Source organism: Sphaerodactylus townsendi, linkage group LG03 (genome assembly GCF_021028975.2).
Source record: "Sphaerodactylus townsendi isolate TG3544 linkage group LG03, MPM_Stown_v2.3, whole genome shotgun sequence".
Lineage (NCBI taxonomy): Eukaryota > Metazoa > Chordata > Lepidosauria > Squamata > Sphaerodactylidae > Sphaerodactylus > Sphaerodactylus townsendi.
In genome coordinates, this window is record NC_059427.1 from 133,645,294 (window position 1) to 133,667,671 (window position 22,378).

General features: G+C 45.0%; 1 protein-coding gene across 2 annotated transcripts in view; it reads right to left on the reverse strand.

Annotated features, from left to right (window-relative positions):
* Positions 1–22,378, reverse strand: part of PRKCA (protein kinase C alpha) — a 255,714-nt gene that overhangs the window by 49,878 nt on the left and 183,458 nt on the right. For both annotated transcript variants that reach the window (XM_048487199.1, XM_048487198.1), the window contains exons 6-8: positions 16,410–16,566; positions 16,167–16,301; positions 14,311–14,407 (exon numbers count right to left, since the gene is read on the reverse strand). In XM_048487199.1, coding sequence (XP_048343156.1) covers positions 14,311–14,407; positions 16,167–16,301; positions 16,410–16,566 — 389 coding nt within the window. The remainder of the gene's footprint in view (positions 1–14,310; positions 14,408–16,166; positions 16,302–16,409; positions 16,567–22,378) is intronic.

Here is a 22,378-nt window from a genome sequence, read left to right on the forward strand (position 1 = left end):
GCTGTATGGGTTATCTACAGAATCTGTATTTGTTTATTTATAAGACAATTTCTGTGCCCTCTCTCCAGGGAACCTATACAAGAATTGTGAGGAAAATACACTTGCTTGACAAATCAGTGCAAACCAACTGTACTGTAAATATCCCAAGTAGCACATTTTATCTAGCTTATTCATCCAATCAAGAAGTTAAGGTTCTAAGGTTAATGAATGAATAAAGAACTCCAGGGTGTTCTAGCAACAAACCACTGCTGAGAGTTTGGGTAACTCTTTTTGTGAACTCCACCAACCAGCTGTAACAATCTGCAATTACATGTTTCATTATGTGAAAAAAATGATTCAAGAGCTCCAGAACTGGCATAAGATTACTATGAGTCAACTCACTTCAAATTCAGCTTATGCTGCAAATATACAAATAAATCAAAAGTTAAAGACATTCTTGGAGCAACTGTTTTGTCAAATTCCCTGTTCAGACAATAACTCGCTTGATGGGTTCAAGGATTTTATTGATGACATGAGAGTAACAGCAAAAGACAGTTCTGGAAAAAAAGGTGCCAGAACTGTTGATAATATGTTGCAGAATATCCCCACCCACCCATGTGAGCCAAAACAGTAGGAAGAGTCCAGTCTCAGAGCTTGTCCCAGCCGCAGAACTCCAAGGACAGGCAGATAAGCACCTGCAAAAGCAAAGAGCATAAAGCCACAGCTCACCCCAACAGCAAAAGGCATCCTGACATTTCCGGCTCCCCAGGGCCCTCCCCCCGGTTTGCTTGGACAGGCACGAAGAAAAACTTTAATGAGTTGGGGGGCTCTGATGTCATCAGCATTCACCCACTCATTCTGTCCAGGTAAATAACCCTTCCAGGACACCAGATATTGCAAGCGGTTTCGATAGATGCGAGAGTCCAGCACTTCCTGCAATTCAAAATGCTTGACACCATCAATCAGAACTGGAGGTGGAGGAGATGGTGCTGGATGCCAGGCGTCGGGAGAGGCGGCTTTCTTGAGCAAGCTGCAATGGAAAACAGGATGTATTTTATGCAAAGCCTTGGGCAGGTCAAGTTGGGAAGTCACTTCATCAATCATACGAGTCACCTTAAAGGGCCCTATATACTTTTGACCCAACTTGGTGTACTTATGAATGTCCCTGAGGTTTTTTGTGGACAGGTAGACCATATCCCCCACTGCAAGTTTAACATGACGGCGATGTTTGTCAGCCTGTTTCTTTTGTGAGTCTTTAGCTTTCTGAAGAGCCCGGAAGATGGGATCCCAGCCCTCCACTATGTGTTGGATTTATTCTTGTAGTTCCGGGGGATCAACAGCAGGCTAACCAAGAAAGGGGGGGGCCTTGTTGATCCACCTGAGACCACTTCAAATGGTGTTTTACCTGTACTACTATGCATGGCATTGTTGTAAGCATATTCTGCATATGGCAGCAGCTCTACCCAATTGTCTTGATGGTAGTTACTATAGCATCTGAGATATTGTTCCAATGTTTCATTTGTGCACTCCAACTGGCCGTCTGATTGGGTGTAATAAGCAGAAAATAACGCTTGCTCCACCCCCAGGAGCTGCAGGAATGCCCTTCAGAACTTGGAGACAAATTGACTGCCCCTATCTGAGTTGATTTTATCAGGAGTGGAATGCAACTGATAAATGTACTAAATGAACAGTTTAGCCAATTTGGGGGCACTGAGAATCGATGAACAGGGAGTAAAATGTGCTTGCTTAGAAAATAAATCCACCACCATCCAAATTATAGTCTTGCCATGGCTAGCAGGTAAATCAGCGATAAAGTCCAGAGAAATGACCTTCCAAGGCCCATTAGGGGCTGAAATCGGGTGCAATAGTCCCTGAGGTTTACCCGGGTTTGATTTTGCCATGGCACACATGGGGCAGCCTCTGATGTAGGCATCAACATCCTTCCGCATAGAATGCCACCGAAACTGCCTCCTAAGAAGGTGGAGTGTTTTCACAAAGCCAAAATGTTCTGCAGTTTTGGAATCATGCCCCTGCTGGATGATAATTTGGTGCAAAGCAGGCAGCACAAATAGCAGATCACCCTGCCTCCACAACCCATAATGAAGTGTCAGCAACTGCCCAGCCTCCTCGGGGGGAACGGGTTGCTTCCCCACCTCCAAGAAGGAGGAGAGCAGCTTGCTGGGAGGAAAAACAAGTGGGGCAGTAACAGGCGGGTCCTGAAGGCGGGTCTGCAATCAGGTAACAACCGTCATGCCCAACTGGGTGGGGGAGAGGATAGTCTGAAGAGCCCGCAACTCCACCCCCTCCGAGGCAAGAAACAGCATCTGCCAAACGGTTGGACTTGCCCATGAAAAAGTGAATGGTGAAATTGAAGAGGGGGAGGGGGAAATCAGCCCAACGGAGCTGCTTAGCTGATAAACACTCTGGGGTACTTAAAGCAGCCAGATTTTTATGATCAGTCCAGACTTCAAATGGAGTTGCTGCCCCCTCCAAACAGTGTCTCCAGGTGGAGAGGGCCTGTTTAATAGCTCCCACTTCCTTATCTCTGACAGTCCAATTTACCTCAGAGCCACTGATTTTTTGGAAAGGTAGAGTCAGGGATGTAAGACCCCATCCAACCTCCTCTGGAGAAGGGCTGCCCCAAGAGTTTTATCAGAGGCGTTCACATGAGCCACAAACGGCAGAGCAGGATCCACATGCCTAAGAATCGTCTCAGAAGTGAAGGCTTTTTAAAGATGCCTTTTGGCAAAAGTCCAACCACCCGAGAGGTGCGTTGGTGCACGCAGCGGAGGTCCCTCTTCCTTTGGTGCATAGCAAATCAGTAAGGGGCAATGCCAGTTCAGCAAAATCAGGAATAAAGTCACGGTAAAAGTTTGCAAAGCTCAAAAAGGATTGCAACTGTTTGTAGGTAGTAGAAGGTGGCCAACGCAGGACATCCTGGACCTTGGCAGCGTCCATCTCGATCCCTAAACCTGAAATTCAGTAACCCAAAAACTCTAACTTCTCTTGGTGGAAGACACATTTTGAAAGTTTAACAAAAAGAGAGTTGTTCATGAGTCTGTGCAGGACCTCCCACACCAATCGCACATGGGATTCCTCATATTGTGAGAAGACGAGCACATCATCCAAATACACCATCATCCCCTGAAAAAGCAAATCTTGAAGGACATTGTTGATGAGGCTCATGAAAACCCTGGGAGCTCCACTTAACCCGAAGGGCATCACCTGATATTCAAATGATTCATAACCTTCTGCTATTTTAACCTGGCAGCACTAAGTCCAGTTTAGTAAACAATCGCACCTTCCACAAGCTGGCCAAAATGTCTTTGATCAAGGGGGTACTTATTGGAGTTGGAGACAGAGTTAAGCCCTCTGTAGTCAGTACACAAACCCATCCTTCTTCTTAGCAAACATCACCGGAGCAGCAAAGCTGCTGGTGGTTTTCTGAATGAAGTTCCATGGTAGGTTTTTGTTCAGAAAGTCCTGAAGGGCAGCATCCTCTACCAGGCTCATAGGATAGAGACAGCCCTTGGGCAATTTGGCCCCCAGAGCTAATTCAATTTTACAGTCAGTTTCATGAGGCGGTGGAAACAAATCACATTCCCTTCTCTTCAAAAACTTTACTTAAGTTCTGATAGGGCTCTGGAATTTCGGAAGCTCCCTCCGATGGACTTTCCATGGAAGCAGTCATCCCCGCCGTTCCTTCTACAGTGGTTGGTGGTGGTGGGGATCTGATTGAAAGTGGCTGCCACGAGGAGGATCTGTGAATCGTAAAAAGCGATCCGCCCGTTTGATGGTAGGATCGTGTTTCTCCAACATCCCCAAAATTATCGGGTATTTGGCTATATTGGCAATGATAAAGCTGCGGTGTTGTCAGTGTTGAGCGCATTGAGTTAAAAGTTTTCCAGTTTTGAAAGCTGCTGGAGGGCCCTCCATTGGACAGCCATCTATTTGGGGAAATTGGATGGTTCTATGGAGGGGAATTGGAGAAAGACCCAACCCTTCCACCACACTGGGATGCATGAGGCAGTGTGAGCAGCCTGAGTCAACCAGGGCCTGTACCATCATGCAAGTTCCTTTTGGGGGGTTGGTGACAATCATGGGCAACACTGGGGGTCCCCGGTCAACACTCACCCATTCCACAGCAGGAGGAAGCAGTTCCCGATGGCGGCCATTAGTCACGAATCCAACCCCCATCTCTTCCTCATCATTAATCTCATTAGCCAAGATTGGCTGGAAGGCCACTTTAGAGAGCCCCTTTTTCAGCTTACTTGACTTGGAAGCGGCAGGTTTAGTTGCTCATTGTTGGGTAGGCTCCTTGACTGCTGGCTTGGCTGGGCAGGTGGCTGCCAGGTGACTGCTGTCCCCGCCCCAACCGGTGATGTTGGGCATAGGGTGTCTCTTCCGGTTCCACAGGCTGGTGACTTCGGGCCCTACAAGATCCCGCTGGGGCTAATTGCCCCTGACGGCGACCAGACCAAGGCTTATTATCATAACTTTGGGCATCCATCATCTGGGTTTCAGTCTCTCCAGCCAACACGATCCATTTCATCAGAGTATCTGAGGCTCATTCCGCACATGCAGAATAATGCACTTTCAAACTGCTTTCAGTGCTCTTTGAAGCTGTGCGGAATAGCAAAATCCACTTGCAAACAGTTGTGAAAGTGGTTTGAAAACGCATTATTATGCCTGTGCGGAAGGGGCCTGGGTTTCCATTCACCAGAGCTCAATGCCTCAACTTTGGGTTAAGGGCTTTCTTAAAGGCATAGAGAAGCACTTGCTCTGGCCAATTGGGGATCTTACTAAGCAGAGCCCGGAACTGCTCCGAGAACTCCACAAATGGTTTATTCCCTTGGCGCATACGCATAATTTCTCTCTTGGCTTGCTCCCCCAAAAAGGGATTTTCAAAGCACCAATGTAAGGCCATCATAAATTGTTGAAGCAAGCGGAGTTCGGGAGCATGTTGGTGGAACAAATCCACATACCAGTCAGCCGCTGTCCCTTCAAGCAGCACACCCACATCATGAACCCTCTCCACCTCCCTAGTATACTGTTGCCCATGATCTTGCATGTGAATATCCACTTGCACTAGGAAATAAGGCAAGCGTTTCAGGATGCCGTCAAATCTCACATTTAGCTGCCTACGAGGCAAGGGAGCAGGCATCAATGGAACAGGGACCACCGGTGGTGCTGGTTGAGGTGGAGGGTGCTGAATTGGCAGCGGAAGTGCCAGCCCACTCATCTGGATGTCCATAGTCTGAGTGGCTTGTTGGGCAATGTTGCCCTGCTGGTTACCATCTGCAGGCTGATTGCGAGCTGGATCTGCTGTCTGTGCCCGAACCTGCAGCAACTCAATATCCCTCCAGAGCTGATGAATCTCCACCTGGTACTTCCACCGTGTGTGATCCCACTGATCAAATGGTTTCTTAGTGTCCCCTGGGAGATCTGTCTCAGAATCAGATTCCTCAAGAGTGGCCATGGGTTGGGTAAGCCAAGCTGCACTTCTCCTTCAATCAGCTCATGTCTCCCCCAAAAACCTAGGCCGTGCTCCTCCACCTGTATCACTCCACTGAACAGTTTAGTAATCCCACGGTTCCCTTCCAGGAATGCGGCGGTCCTTTTGCAGCAAAGTCAGAGAGGTCCCTCTGCCTGAACCACATGTACTCCTCTGGACCTCGAGGGAGTGCCGAGGCCATATCCGACTTCAAAGCCTTGTCAAATTCTTCCTCCATAAATGTGCAATAAAGTCAGCAAACGTGGGGCTTTCAGCTCTCCGCTGAGGGGCCCCTGAAAGTTCTTGGAAAAAGGCCATAATCGCCAAAAGTACATGCGCAACTTCAGTTGGTGATGGAAGCATGAAGTAGACAACAGAACAGTGCAGAACTGTCATAATGTCAAACTCCCCATTCAGACAATAACTCACTTAATGGGTTCCAGGATATCTTTGATGACATGAGAGTAACAGCGAAAGGTAGTTCTCACGAAAAGGCACTAGAACTGTTGATAATATGTTGCAGTATATCCCTACCCCCCATGTGAACCAAAACATTAGAAAGATGTCCAGTCTCAGAGCTCGTCCCATCCACAGAACTCCAAGGACAGGCAGATAAGCACCTGCAAAAGCAAAGAGCATAAAGCCAACAGCTCCCCCTCCCAACAGCAAAAGGCATCCTGACATGTTCCCAGTTAGTTAACTATGCAAACTTCACCTTAGTTGGTTTTGTAAAGGGTTTTTTTGTAGCCTGTATTTTCCTATCACTCTACAAAGCAATTACTTAGCAGCCAAAGACAAAATACACAAGATATTTATCTGAATGATAGATTATTAGTAAGAATAAGCAAAAGAAAAGCTCATATACCATGTATTGTTGAAGGTTGCACGGCCAGATTCAACTCGTTGTTGTGGGTTTTCCAGGCTGCGTGGTTGTGGTCTGGTAGATCTTGTTCCTAACGTTACACCTGCATCTGTGGCTGGCAGCTTCTGAGGGTGTAATACACCTCGGAAGATGCCAGCCACAGATGCAGGCGAAATGTTAGGAACAAGATCTACCAAACCACGGCGACACAGCCCAGAAAACCCACAACAACCAACTCATATACCATGTTATCACTGTCCAAAAAGCAAACATTTTAGGAGCAGAAAAATAACCTTATAGATAAACAATTAAAATATAGTACAACTTAGAAAAGAAAAGTGTGATAGGAATGCATTCGATTCAAAACCAGAAACATGTGATTGTTCTGTGCAAGCAGAGTCATAGGTGGATTCCGCATGGGTGAAAAATAGTGTCCATGGAAAACAGCGTCCACCAAAAGCAAACATTTTAGGAGCATGAAAAATAACCTTATAGGTAAACAATTAAAATATAGTACAACTTAGAAAAGGTGTGATAGAAATGCATTCGATTCAAAACCAGAAACATTTGATTGTTCTATGCAAGCAGAGTCATAGGTGGATTCCACATGGGCGAAAAACAGTGTCCATGGAAAACAGTGTCCACCAAAAGCAAACATTTTAGTAGCAGAAAAATAAACTTATAAACAATTAAAAATATAGTACAACTTAGAAAAGAAAAGGTGTGATAGAAATGCATTCAATTCAAAACCAGAAACATTTGATTGTTCTGTGCAAGCAGAGTCATAGGTGGATTCCGCATGGGTGAAAAACAGTGTTCATGGATCGGTAAAATCACTGTTCCAGGGGTGCTGTTTACACAGCCGCTACCTCTGAATCGAGGCAGCGCTGTGCTTTTCCTGCATTCTCCACCCCCACTAGAATAGACGGTTTGCAGAAACCAACCTGGAACACAGTCTCGGCAGCTGAGCTTCAAGGTTGGGAAAGAAGATATAACAGCAACAGCATCTGCAGGCAGAAGCACACTCCAGAAATCCCCCCTCCCAACAGAATGGCATCCTGACATTTCCACCTCCCCTAAGGCCCTTCCCCTGGTCTGCCTGGATAGGCACAACGAAAAGCTTTAATGAACTTTGGGGCTCTGATGTCATCAGTGTTCACGCACTCATTCTGTCCAGGTAAATAACCTCTATAGGACACCAAGTATTGCAAGCGGTTACGATAGATTCATGAGTCCAGAATCTCCTGCAGTTCATAGTGCTTCACACCATCAAGAAGAACTGGAGGAGGATGAGATGGGGTGGATTGCCAGGCGTCTAGGGCAGCGGCTTTCTTGAGAAGGCTGTAATGAAAGGCAGGGTGAATTTTATGCAAAGCCTTAGGTAACTCAAGCTGGGCTGTCACTTCATTAATCACACGTATCACTTTCAAAGCACCAATGTACTTTGTGTATTTATGAATCTCTGAGGTTTTTTGTAGACAGGTAGACCATATCTACCAGAGTGACGGGTCGCCAATGCCTATTGGCTTACTTCTTTTGAGTATCCTTTGCTTTTTGCAGGATGGGATCCCAGCTCTCTACAATTTGTTGGAGCCATTCCTGCAATTTGGGAGGTTTCACAGCAGGTTGACCCAGCAAGGGCAGAGGCTTGCCTGATCACCTGGAAACAACTTCAAAAGGGTTTTTCCTGTGCTGCTGTGCATGGCATTATTATAGGCATATTCAGCATAAGGTAGCAGGTCCACCCAATTGTCCTCATGGTAATTACTGTAACACCAAAGGTATGTTCCAATGTTTGATTCGAGCGTTCTGACTGGCCATCGTTTTGGGCATGGTAAGCTGATGATAAAGCTTGCTTCTCCCCCCCCCCCACCCCAGCAGCTTTAAGAACCCACTCCAGAATTTTGACATGAATTGGCTGCCCCATCAGAGATTATTTTGTCAGAAGCCTACCTTTCCAAAAAAAAATGTGCTGTTTAAACAGTTTAGCCAGCTTCTGGGGATGGATGAACAGGGGATGAAGTGTGTCTACTTCAGGAAGAGTTACAGTTTTGCCATGACTAACAGGCATGTCAGTAATAAAGTCCATTGAGAGGCATTGGAGCTGGAAGAAGGTGCAGGAGCCCCTGTGGTTTGCCCGGAATATTCTTAGCCATAGCACAGGTGGGACACCCCTTGATGTAAACCTCAATGTCTTTACACATTTGCCACCAATGTCTTTACACATGGAATGCCACCAAAACTGTCTCCAGAGGAGGTGGAGCATTTTCACAAAGCCAAAATGTCCTGCTGCTTTGGAATCATGCTGGATGATTTCTTTGCACAGAGCGGGTGGCACAAACAACAATTCTCCCCACCTCCACAACCCATCCCAGAGAGTGAGCGAGGAACCGCCTTCTTCCTGTGAGACCGGTAGCTTATTCGCCTCCAAGCAGGAGGAGAGCAGTTTGCTGGATGGAGAAACACTCAGGGCGGCAACTGGCGTGCTTTGGAGGTGTGTTTGAGAACGGATTGTCACCATCATCCCAAATTGGGCAGGAGACAAGATAGTCTGAAGTGACCGCAGCTCCACCCCCTCGGCCGCCCCCTCTGGGAGGCAAGAGAGAGCATCAGCCAGATGGTTAGATTTACCTGGGAAAAAATGAATGGTGAAATTAAAGCGGGAAAAGAAGTCCATCCAGCAAAGCTGTGTAGCAAAGAGACATCCTGGGGTGCTCAATGCAGCCAAGTTTTTATGATCAGTCCATACTTTAAATGGAACTTCCGCCCCTCTAATCAATGTTTGATAGCCCCAGTTTTCTTATCTCCTACAGTCCAATTAACTTCAGAGCCTGTAAATTTCTTGGAGAGGTAAGCACAGGAATGCAATTTGCCATCAGTACCTCTCTGAAGGAAAGCTGACCCTAAGGCTTTGTCCAAGGCATCCACATGAACAACAAATGGAAAAGCAGGGTCAGCATACTTCAAAATGGGCTCAGAAGTAAAGTCATGTTTAAGGGAGTTGAACGGCAGTGAACAGGAGTCAGACCATCCTAAAGGGGTATTGGGACGTGAGGCGGAGGGTTCTTTCCCTTTGGTGCGCAACAAGTCTGTGAGCGGCAATGCTAGCTCGGCAAAATTAGGAATTAAATCTCAATAGAAATTTGCAAAGCCCAGAATCGACTGGAGCTGTTTGCGAGTGGAGGTGGCCAACGTGACACATGCTGGACTTTGGCTGGATCCATTTCCACCCCCTCAGCCGAGACCTGATAACCCAGAAAGTCCATGGAAGGCACATTTAGATAGTTTCACATACAGGGAGTTGTTTAAAAGTCGTTGTAATACCTCCCGTACTAAATGAATATGAGATTCTTCATCCTGGGAGTAGATGAGTACACCATTTAAGTACACCACCACTCCTTTAAACAGCGAATCCTGTAAAAGTCATTGATCAAATTCATGAATACCCCTGGGTCTCCACTTAACCTAAAGGGCATCACCTGATATTCAAATTGGCCATATTTGGTGTTAGGCAGTTAAATGCTCAAAGCCTTCAGAGATTATAACCTGGTAAAAGGTCTCATGTAAGTCCAACTGAGTGAAAAGGCGCCCCTTGCCCAGACTGGCCAGCAACTCTTTGATGAGTTGGAAGAGGATATTTGTTGGAGTTGGAAATGGAGTTGACACCTTGATAGTCTGTGCACAACTGAAGGGATCCATCTTTCTTTTTTACAAACAGGACCAGAGCTGCAAAAATGCTGGTGGCCTTTCGAATAAAGTTCCTCACTAGGTTTTTATCCAACCCTCCCCTGCAGTGCAGCATCCTCTACCGGGCTCATGGGGTAAAGATGCCCTTTTGGAAGTTTTGCACCGGGTACCAGTTCTATTTTACAGTCAGTTGTATGGTGAGGGGGTAGAGAATCACATTCCTTTTCTTCAAACACCTTATGCAAGTTCCGATATGGTTGGGGAATGCCCTCAGTGGGATCCCCCATAGGTGCTGCCGCTGCCACTGTCCCACCGACGGGATTGAGGAGTGTAGGAATGTACTGATGTTGGGGGGTTAGGGTGCATATGGCTGCCGCGGGGTGAGTCAGTAAATCTCACAATGTGATTTGCCCATTTGATAGTGGGGTCATGCTCCACCAGCCATGGCATTCCCAAAACCACAGGGTATTTGGATACATTAGCAATGACAAAGCTACGGCGTTCCCAATGTTGGTCGCATTGGACGAGGACTTTTTCAGTTTTGAACGTCACTGCCGGCCCTTCCATGGGGCTGCCATCCATTCGGGTAAACTGAATGGGCTGCACAGAGGAATCAAAGTGAGTCCTAAGTCATCCAATATACTGGGATGCATTAAGCAATGGGAGCACCCAGAATTGACTAGGGCCTGCACCAGAATACGGGTCCCTTTTGGGGGATTGGTAACAATAATAGGCAATACTATGGGTCCCTGGTCAGCACTCATCTGTTCAGCAGGCTCAGGCGATGGTTCTGGATTACAAGAATTAGTCACCAGACCCACTCCAACTTTTTCAGTTTTGAACGTCACTGCCGGCCCTTCCATGGGGCTGCCATCCATTCGGGTAAACTGAATGGGCTGCACAAAGGAATCAAAGTGAGTCCTAAGTCATCCAACATACTGGGATGCATTAAGCAATGGGAGCACCCAGAACTGACTAGGGCCTGCACCAGAATACGGGTCCCTTTTGGGGGATTGGTAACAATCATAGGCAATACTATGGGTCCCTGGTCAGCACTCATCTGTTCAGCAGGCTCAGGCGATGGTTCTGGATTACAAGAATTAGTCACCAGACCCACTCCGACTTTATCCTCTTCAGAGTCTGGAACCAACCCCACAGCCGCTTTAGAGTTCCCTTTCTTGACTTTGCTAGACTTTGGAGGCGTAGCCTTTGTGGAGCGATGCTGAGCAGTGCTTTTTTGCTGCGGTTTTGCTGGACAGTTGGCAGCTAGCTGACCGCTATCCCCACAATACAAGCAAAGACCCAATTGTCACCTGTGGGCATAAGGGGTCTTCTTGGTTTGAGTAAGCTGCCCGCTGGTGGCCTGATGGGACCCCGTGAAGGCTACCGGCCCAGCTCGCCACCCCAGGAGAAATTCAGATCCATAAGATTGGTCTTCCATTATTCTCGAATCCATCTCACCAGCCAAGACAATCCACTCCATTAAAGTGTTAGGATTGCCGTTCACCAATGCCCAGAGTCTCAGTCTGGGTTTAGACCTCTTTCAATGCATACACTAGCACTTGGTCAGGCCAATCCAGGATTTTGCTGGCAAAGGCCCTAAACTTCTCAGAAAACTCTACAAAGGGCTTGTTCCCCTGGCGCAGCTTCATTGTTTTTCATTTGGACTGCTCTTCTAGGAACAGGTTCTCCAAGCACCTCCGCAAGGCCATCATGAATTGCTGTAGGGAGTGCAGGTTGGTGGCTTGCCGATGAAACAAGTCCACATACCAGTCAGCGACCTCCCCTTCCAGCAGCGCTTCCACATCACGCACTCTTTCAACTTCACTAGCATACTGTTATCCATAGTCCCGCATATGGGCATCTACTTGCACAATGAAGTAGGGCAGGCGTTGTGGGGTGCCATCAAAACGCTCATTCAGCTGTCTGCGCGGAGCCTTGGCCAGTGCAGGAGCCATGCCCCTTGGCGGAATCGGTGGTGGTGGCTGATGGGACAAAGGTATCAGTGCCGGTGGTAGAGATGGAAGTGGCTGGTTATCGCTGGGACCTCCCGGAACTATTATTGGTGCACTGGTAGTTCTTGGGTGGCTCGCCCAAGCTTGTAGTTGCTTCACTGTAGCCTCCACGGCTCATGCTTGTAGTACTAGGTGCTCAATTTGACTGCAAAGTTGGCAGATCTCAGCTTGGGATACGGTCAGTTCCTAGTCCCGCCGTCATGTTTGTCCCGAGACATCCACTGTGCATGTTGAGCCAGAATCTGAGTCATCTGCCGCGGTTACAGATTGAGCACGCCATATTGCCCTCTTCTGTCTTACTGATTGTTCCTCATTTGGTTCTCCTCGATGTACTCCACCACCCAGGTCAGTCCAAGTTGTATCTTTGTAATCCAATAGCCCCAGTCTGAGGGGGGGAGGTCCTCATGCAAGGAACCTTCCAGCCCGACGGTACTTCTCTGCTGTTGAGTGGGGGCTGCTAAAGCTAAGTTAGACTTCCAGGCCTCCACATCGAATTCATCCATTCTATATTTTGCAACAATGTCCTCAAAGTTAGGGCATTCAGAGTCCTGTCTGGGTGCCCCAGAGAGACCTTGAAGAAAAGCCATGATCACCTTGTAGAAAGTCTCAACTTCAGCTGGCGATGGGAGCATGAAGTTGGAAACAATCCAGAACTCTCTTAATGTTAAGTCCCAGTTCAAAACAATAACTCACTTGATGGTCTCGAGGATTTTATTGGAAACATAGGCACAAAAGGCAAAGTGAGTTCTGGCATATTCCAGTCAAGACAATTGATAATATGAAGAAGCATTCCCCACCCCAACATGAGAATAGACAGTTTACAGAAACCAACATGGAACACAGTCTCGGCCGCTGAGCTTCAAGGTTGGGAAAGAAGAGATAACAGCAACACCATCTGCAGGCAGAAATTCTACCTCCCAACAGACTGGCATCCTGACAGAAGGTGAGTGCAGGGAAAGGAAATGGAGATGCCTTCATGTGGAGGGGCTTCTGTGGGCAGCAGCTGCTCTGGGGCCGCTCGCACCTCAGCATCATATATGTTGGTGGAATGCTGCTGCCCCTGCCCGGCAGAATCTGCCATAGTGATGCTGCTGTGGTGTCTGCTGTTAAATGATGTTATATGAATGAGGTATCCTATAGACAGTACTGTCATTAACTTTCTTGAAAAAGTCATTTTTATTTTTTTTTATTTACAACATTTATTAGCTGTCTTTCTTCCTTACAGAGCCCAAGGTGACTTACAACATAGATAAAATACATAAAAGGATTAAAATCAACATTTATAATCACAGTTCAGAACTGCTGGAAAACTTAACCAAGTGCAGTTAAACGATACACTCCTCAAGAAAAAAAATTACATGACTGCATATCCATATTTCCCTCCCTTCCCTTTGATCCCAAGCCCAACCCAACCCAGCCCTTTGCTGCCCTTCCAGTTGCATTAAAATCTGTCCTTATCCACAGTCCACTATTTAGTTCATGCTCAGGATACCTCTTCCCCAATATTCCTTGCTACATATTTCCCTTAAAACCTCATTTGTTAATTTCAATTTTTACTACCTTTACTACCCACTTATGACAGCGCTGGGGTACTTATACCAGGAGCTTGTGCTGTTGCCAAACAGGGTGTTGCTGGAAGTGAGGTCAGAATGAGTCAGCTTCCTGAACCCTTTCGGTCTGGGAATGCTCCCATTTGCCAGCGTGAACTTACACAAGCAAAACCGATGGTGAAGCCAGATTGCTGGCCGCAGTCCAGCAAGCCTCTTAGGAGGCAGCATGGCTGCGTCATCCCTGGCCGCAGCACAACTGCTCCCCCCTGGATTGCACTGCCTCCATGGTTTCATGAAGGAAACAGAGGGTTGACTTTGGAAAAATCTAAGTGCAACAAACCAAACCTATAATTAGAAGCAGCAAAGATGGAACCCTCAAACACAAAATCAGTAGTTGGGACCCAGCTGCAATGGCTCTGGTCATCAGAAACACTACATCTTACATCACAGCAACCATAGTTAACATTTATTTAGATGTCATGATGTGCTGCCAAATGGCTTCATCCTAATATAAAGACCAACCTCACCCCCACAAACAACACAAAACTCAACAGCAAATCCCAGGAAGAGATATAATTGGAGATCTGTGAAGGATAGTAAAATAGCTGTATTATAAAAGAAGGGGTAAGTCTGTTTCGTTCTGTGGCAGTATGTTGTAAAGTGCCATTGCAGGACCAGGCTACAGATTGCCCTTGTTTCCACAGTATGCAGATACATTCTTACCTCAAATTTCTGCCTCAGTTCTGCATTTCCATCTTCATCGGCTTCTGGTATTGGAACGTTGTAATACTCGCCTTCTTCCTGATTAAGCAGTTTGTACCTGTGGAATGAATGGAAAATATTTTATCTAATGAAACATTTTTTTTTTTAGTATATGTTGCCTCTCCAGAAAATGTCTATACTGTGTTGGGGCAGCAAAGTTAAAATAATACAATAATCACATTAAAAACCAATATGCACTCATGAGTATTAAAACAATCCATGAAAGCCACAAGCTGATGATGACGGGAATGCAGAATGCTTGCGGCAAAAAGTCTAATTTGTTCTATTTTTCTTAATATCTACATAGTTCAGGGGTATTTCACTATATTTATATACCTGTTTAATTCAGAAGAATATTCTACTGAGTTCAATAGAACTTTCTCCGTATAAGCACGCACAAACTTGAGATTAGTGATTTGTCAGAAAACTACATTGAAAACACATAACCAAAACGTGAATGGTTTGTTCAGTCCACACGAGTCTTGTTTGAACAGGAAGAACTCACCTTTTCATGATGTGGGGTCAGCATCAATTATGGCTATGTCTTTTTCAAAAAGAAAACATTTGTCTAGTCATTGTAATCTTTGCTGGGGGTAAAGTGATGACTGGGGAAGGCAATGGAAAACCACCCAGTAAACAAAGTCAACCTGATAAATGTCGTGATGGCGGGAAGGGTCCAATGGGGTATAATGCTACAGAGTCCACCTTGCAAAAGGGCCATGTGGTCCAGATGAACTGATCTCAGTGCCTTGGAGATCAGTTGTACTCCCAGGAGATCTCCAGTCACCACCTGAGGTTGCCAACTGCAGCAGCACCCACTCCCTGAGGGAAAACAGAGGTCCCAAAAAGGGAGGGAAGCCTGTCCCTGAGGTGGATGTTTGGGTAGCTGACTTTGTTGGACTATGGCACTCCCCTTAACTCACTCACACACACTGGCATTTAAACAGAAAATCCTGTCAGGGCAAACTACTCTATAGTTTCTAAATGCTGCCACCATAAACTGAACCAAATGAAACGTATAGAGAGGCTCTTGAAAGTTGAAAACTCAAAAACTGGATTTTTATTTAACAGACTTCTCTTCTCAGGTTGATGGTTCAGAGAGGCGCATAAGTGTTACCTCAGGCAGATACTTCTTAGATGTTATAGAACAGTTTTCTTCTTCTTAGTTATTACAGGTTTCAGTTTCAGAAAAGATTTATTCACCCATGGGTGCCTCTTGAGGGAAAACTTTCCACCCGCAGTCAAGCACACTCCTAGTTCACCTGCCCTTTATCACAAAAGGGAATGGTCACTGACTTTAGGAGGGCCTTCACATGAAGTTTCCCTAATTCAGAGATCCAGGCTATTTAGCCTTTAACAACTATTGTTCCTCCCTGACCGTATGAGATTACTTTAGAGGAGTCTGACCACCTAGCCTTCCTCTCTCTGTCTCTCACTGGTCTCACTGCCACTTGACATGATCTCCAGACTGAAGGATCTGTTTCTCTGATAAGAGTCTGACTGACCACCTGCCCAAAACTGCGACCCTCTGTCTGCCAGTTCAAGATCTCAGTTCCCCAAAATCAAACAGCTCCTTCTGTCACAAAACCTTTTTTTCTCCCTCCCTTTTGACAGACTGTTCCCTGTTTTTATAGTCCCTAGCTCCCCCTACCTGTGGCTCTAGGGTCTAGGCTGTGTCTCCGCCAGCCAATCAGGAGGTGTCTACATTTACATTAAGTGTTGCTAAGGCCAGTTTTTCTGCACCTTCTAAAAATTAACCCTTTTATCTGGGCCTAATCCGTCACAGCAACCCTCTGTTGTACTAAGGAAATACTTACCATCCGCATGCTGGCATTTTCATGAGTTCTGACACGCCAAAAGAAAGAGAGCCCATGAAATCATTCCGAGTTGTTCGATCCCAGTCCCAGATTTCAACAGATAACCTTCTATCTTTGTCTGTAGGTTTTAATTTACTACAAAGGAAAGAAGAAAACTGTTGCCATTTCAACAATTTTACAGAAATAGAATGCAATGTATGGAAACAAAACTATTGCTAGAAAAAGTATCAGAATCCAACTTACAATGTAAATGTTTCATTCCAACTTGGATTAAGAGTAGAGCGAAAGGTTTTTGTTTTTTGTTTACTTTCATTCTTAGGATCTGGAATAAGTTTCAGCTTCACATAAGGATCTGAAAGCCCATTTGGATCCATAGGAATTAGGTTTTTTGCATCTCGCACTGCAAGTAGAGAAAATAGCAACACATTATATACAAACTCAATGAAAAAAATATTTTGTGTATATAGCATTAAACCCTCAAATCAAATTTTATTTACAGTCAAAGACCAAAAGTTCAAAAATACATAAAACAAAACACATTACACTTTTGATTGTTTGATCACAGAATTATAACTAATACATTTAATGTAACTTAAAACCAATATTATAATTTAATTTAATCCAATTTAAAACATTTTTTAAAAATTCTGTTCCATTAAATTATGGTGAAATTTATGAACTACCAGGCAGAACTTAGCCACCAACTTAGTAATTTGAGATGTGCGTGTGGTGCTGGTTGCATTTATAAAAAGGAAGCTCCTACAGGCCTGGATGGAGATCACATTTGAAATCACTAAGTCTGTAGATGCTGCTTCTAATCTAAAAAATTGCATTCGTAAGAATGGTACAGTTCTTTTAAAATCCCAGACTGATAAAGTAGACCGGGTTTTGACAACCTAGTAGTGTAGTCTTGCTCTCAATAATAGCAACATGGAAGCAACAAGATCTATAATAGCAACCTATATAAGGAAAATTATCTGACAAGTTATTAAAAATTCGTGCCCATGGAATTCAGTACAAGTGTCTGCCCAGTTCTTTGATGAACACTGAAACAGAGGAACTCCCAGACAGACAGAAAAGGACACCTCTGTGACAGAGCTTTGTGTCACATAAATGCCACGTTCTGGTGCCACTGTGAAGAAAATCATGCAAGACTGGATTTCTAGCAATTATAAATTTGTTGGATCCTTGAAAAGTCTAATACCCTTTCCCAAGAGAAGGGCAAATCCTTTCCATCTTAATAGATCAAGAACAATTTATGGACATATGATTCTGAGCAGAACATGGAAGAACGCAACAGTAAAAGAGCTTCCCTGTAATTTATAATATGAAAAATGTACATTTTACACTATATGTGTCCAGGAGCGGGGGCAGCCCCCTCCCCAGACTCCTGCAACCTCCGAAGCACCTCCCTCTCACTCACCAGTTTGGAGGGGAAGGGAGACGATGAGGCGGGGACCACCCAGACGGCCGGAGCTGGCAGAGATGCCTGGGCGGCCCAATGGGGGACAGGGAGGCCTGGGGGTCAGCAAAGAATTGCTCAGGCAGCAGCAGCCAGCAGGGAGGACCCGAATTCCCAGTGGCCTAACAAGACAGTTGGAGGTCGCTGCTGGGAAGAGCAAGCGGGACAGGGCTTACCAGGAGGCCGGGCTGTGGCACCAGGAGCACAGGAAACAGACTTGGGATGGGATGGCTCTGAGTGGCCCAACATGAATGGAGGGAGAGCCCAACCTCAGAAAGGGGGCGTAGCCAAGGACTCTTTTGGCTGGGAGGCAGGGAAACTGGAAGAGGGCAAGGGGATAAAGAGGGAGGAGATTTGGAACAGGGGAAGGTTTTTGGTGTTTGGGAGAAGGAGGGAGTGAGAGTGGTGGAGAAAAGCAGAGTGTGGAAGAGGAGGGAGAGATAGGGAAAGTTGTTGGAGGGAAGCCAAGGCTGTCAGACTTGCAAGCTGATCTGAGTGGGCTTGCAGGGCTCTTGGCTAAGCTGAGGAGGGTGTGAGTGAAGGTAGCTCAGAGGCAGTTCCTTCTTAGTCACCCTGTGGCTCAAAAGCCTGGTGGGTGTGGACCACTCACTTGAGATTGGGGGTGAGGCCGGGATTAACAACCCCCAGGTAAGGGAAGGAGGGAAAACAACCGGGCCCTTGCCAGGGACCCTGTAGGGGGAACGGGACAATATGTGTGTACAAACTTGTACACTAAGTCTTAGGGAATGATATATTTGCTCATAGTGCTGTGTTATCAATATTGTTTCTGAATTTTGATGTTTGTTTAAAGAGACTGTCAGTTACACTATTCAATCAGTCACTCACTACCGGTACCACAAAATTAAATCAGGCTACAAACAATAATGGGATTTTTACAAACAGTACAAAGTACAAAGGTTCTAATGAAACAGTGCAGTACAAAGGTTCTAATGAAACAGAATTGCCAACATTTTACTACTCAGTGAATTACTACTGAACATACTCTTATCCACCACAGCCACATATATCAAATCCATTCTTAAGAGTAGCATCATCTAAACCCACACAGACCATGGCAATGAAGCATGTCAGAGACCATTTTTTAAATATTTTGCCTAACTCTTGAACTCATCACACACATGAAGTTGTTTTATACTGAATCAGGTCATTGGTCCATCAATGTTAATATCAATGTTAAAATCAATGTCTATAGGCAGCCCAATCCAAAGGAGGGGGTAGCAGAGCAGCAAATGCGGATGGCGCTGTAGTATTGCCTCCAAAAAAGCAATCAGCAGTGCAGGCACTGGAGGAGGGGAAAAAAAGGGAATGACTTATGCCGCCCGTTTTGGTGAAATAAGTCTGGCTTCAAAAAGGGGGCACTCCCAGGCTGAAACTGCCCCTGAAAGTGCCGTGACACCCCCATCCATGCCAGTATGGGCTCCTGAGGCAGAGGGGAACTGGCATGCATGATAGCTTCTGGGTTCGCACACTACGCAGTTGTGCAGCATCCCACTGCCAGCCTAATAGCCCTTCTGCCAACATATTCATCCCTTACGCCAGCAGCGTGGGCGTCCATATTGTTCTCTGCGCAGTCCAACATGGGGGGGGGGGGGTACCTTTTGACCGAAGAGCAAGGCTAGAGAAAGGAAAGGAAGACTGTCTTTACAGATGCTGTTCTCCAGATTTGTGCACCCACCTAACTCATCTGCTACATGATTAAAAGGCAACCACACATTAGTTTTTGCTCAGCAGTGTTTACAAAGCTTAAGAATCACTTGAAAACTAAACTTTGTAACAATAAAGTCCTATAAAGATTAAAGTTATTTTGCTTCTTTAGAGATGGCTTTGTTACCTAAGTAGAAAACAAATAGGAAGTGACACACATATGTTAGACAGGGATGTGAAATTGTTCCTCCGGTAAGGTATATCTCATATGCCCATATCCCTTCATAAAATCACCAGTATTTAAAAAGTGTATGGTTAAGAAATATTAACTGTTATGGCTGGCTTTGTATTTCTGAAGTTAATTCCATCTGTTTTCAGCACAAAATGTTCCGCTAACATTTCATTTGAAAGAGAACACAAAAGCCCTGTGAATTTCATAGTGGTACATTGAAAATGTGAAGTTTTAGACTGAAATCACCAGAGGCATCATTGAATAATGCTTTAAAATTAAATTAAATATTTTAATTACATTTTTCTGAAAAATTAAATAAATTTTAAAACTCCAGATATTCTAGATACAATACATATTTGGCTGACCTCAAAATGAATTGAATGGCTATACTAATTCTGCCCTCCCTTGAAATCTAACTAGTTTGGTCTTAATCGAGGTCTCTCTGTGGAAAAAGGTACCTTTAGAGAGCTTTGAAAACTTGCAGAACTGTATTATTTTTCAACAGTAAACATTTTTAATCTGCTAACCAGCCAATTTTGTTTTTCTTTATTCTCTGCATTGGAAAGAAAAATAAATAGGACATAATTTTACATAAAGTGACTCAATAGAGGCTCCATTCCAGCTCTAGCCACACCAAATGTAAAAATATTTCAGCCCCACCTTTCACCCTAGATTGGGCCCAAGGTGGCTTACAAAATAGGCAGCAAATCATAGGAAAATATAGAGAACAATTGCCAACAATCCAAATAAAAATGATTAGCAATAAAATACCAGAAACCAAAACAGGCACCCAAACATTAGACAAATTTGGCTTTAAAATACATTCTACTAGCAGGGCACCCGTGCTTCGCTACTCATACTTCATCACAGTTTCTCTATGAATTTCGGGGCGACATTCAGCATACTTCTTTACAGCCTGTATGTGAACTTTGGGTTGACATGCAGCATATTTCCTCATAGCCTATCTGTGGACTGATAGGTTTGTTGTCGCATTATTTTGCAGAAGCTTCCTGTAGTTGTCTTTTTCTAATGCAATGTGTTATTGCTCTCTTTCACCTGGTGGGCTCCAAAAGACATCATTTGGAAGCAGCCATTGTATTTTTGGGGCGCAGAAAGGAAGTGTTCTGCCATTGGATGCTGATGAGTGAGAAGGCTGTGAAGAGGTTCAGGGTAGGGTTGAAGGGCAGGGAGCTGGACTGTACCGCCACTGCAGCACATTCCTGGGGACTCATCCCGCCATTTCAGAGCACGACACCAAGCACAGGGTTGTCTGCACAGTAATAAATCTGATGTCCATATGCAAAACCCGACAAATGTTTAGTAGTCCAAGGTGATAGTGTGGTTTGTAATGTATGTTGATAGTATTTGGCTGTAGAAGTGTTGTTAACATGAGGGTGGGTGGAGGAGTACTTTTTCATAGCCTGTCTGTTAACTTCGGGGTGACATTCAGCATACTTTTTTGCAGCCTGTTTGTGAACTTTGGGGTGACATGCAGCATATTTCCTCACAGCCTGTCCGTGGACTGATGAGTTTGTTTTCAAATAGGTTCATGTGCGTTGTGGAGGGTGGTGGTAGAGTGCAGTTGGTGAAGGACATGAAGCTGGTGGTGTTTAACTGTCACCCTTAGAATGTTCGTGCAGCATGTCTGTGGACTGAGGGGCTGGTTTGCCCTTAGAATGGTTGTGCAGTTGAGCAGTGAAAACAGTAAACAGGTAATAAATCAAGTGGAAATGACTATTTTGGGAAATCCTTTCTTAGTGAGCACCTGGAGTATGTAAGGAACAAGTGTGCCAAATTTCATGTGTGTGGCTTCGATGGTTTTTGAGTTCTGTTGATGAGTCAGTGAGTCAGTAGTATTTTGCGTTTATATATATAGATGAACTTGGATTGTGGGTTTGATTTGAGAAATGGCTCAGTAGCACCCAAATGCCAGAATGTCTTTCAAAGCAACCTTTTGAACATGACCCATTTTACAAAAATACAAGCGTGGCTCATGGCAGGAAAAAAACAGTTGCACACTGCTGCTTTTGTCTCAAAAGAAACAACAAACACTAAAAGGGCTGAAAATTTCCAGTCATGTCACCAAAAAATAGTGAAATGCACAATTGTTTAATGAAGCTCAGTGGAGCAGGAGACAGAAGTCTGGTCCAAAACACCCACCCACTATGTAACAAGCATTCAGAACAACAAGAATGTTTCTTGAAATGTTTTGTAAACTTCAAAATGAATAAAAGGCTTATGTCTTTCAAAATCCGCACAGGGACACAGAAGGTAGACAACCAAATAGTCTGCAATAGCAGTTGATTAATAGCTTTATAACTCTTATATATATTGGGGGAAATTTATACTCCTTTGTAGAATCCAAATGTTCAATTACATGGGGAGAAAGGAGCTTGATATTTTAAAAGAAAATCTTACTTATAAAGATAGGCTGCAACTCTGGGTTTCACTGCTGAATTGGGACTAAAAAAATCCACCACCACCACCACTACCCCCCCACCCCCGCCTGCCAATGCTATTCTACCTTAAGACAAGTCATACATCTTTTGGAGGTTTACTGTCATCAATATGCTGATGCCACTCAGGTCTATTTTTCCTAATCCAAAGCTCCTGATGATGGGGTAGAGGTCCTGCTTGTCTGCTGTAATTAAATGGTTAAGAGTAAACAAACTGAAACTAAACCACAGCAAGACTTCTGGCATGAAACTCAGCACAATTTGCAGGTGTATTTATTACTTTGGTGCACAGTCCTTTTTGTGTGGGACTCGTGGCAGTCAGTTCCTTGGGGAAAGTAGTAACTGAGCAGACCTGTACAGCTGCAAATCTCAGAAGCAGTACTGGCAGCCAGAAGCC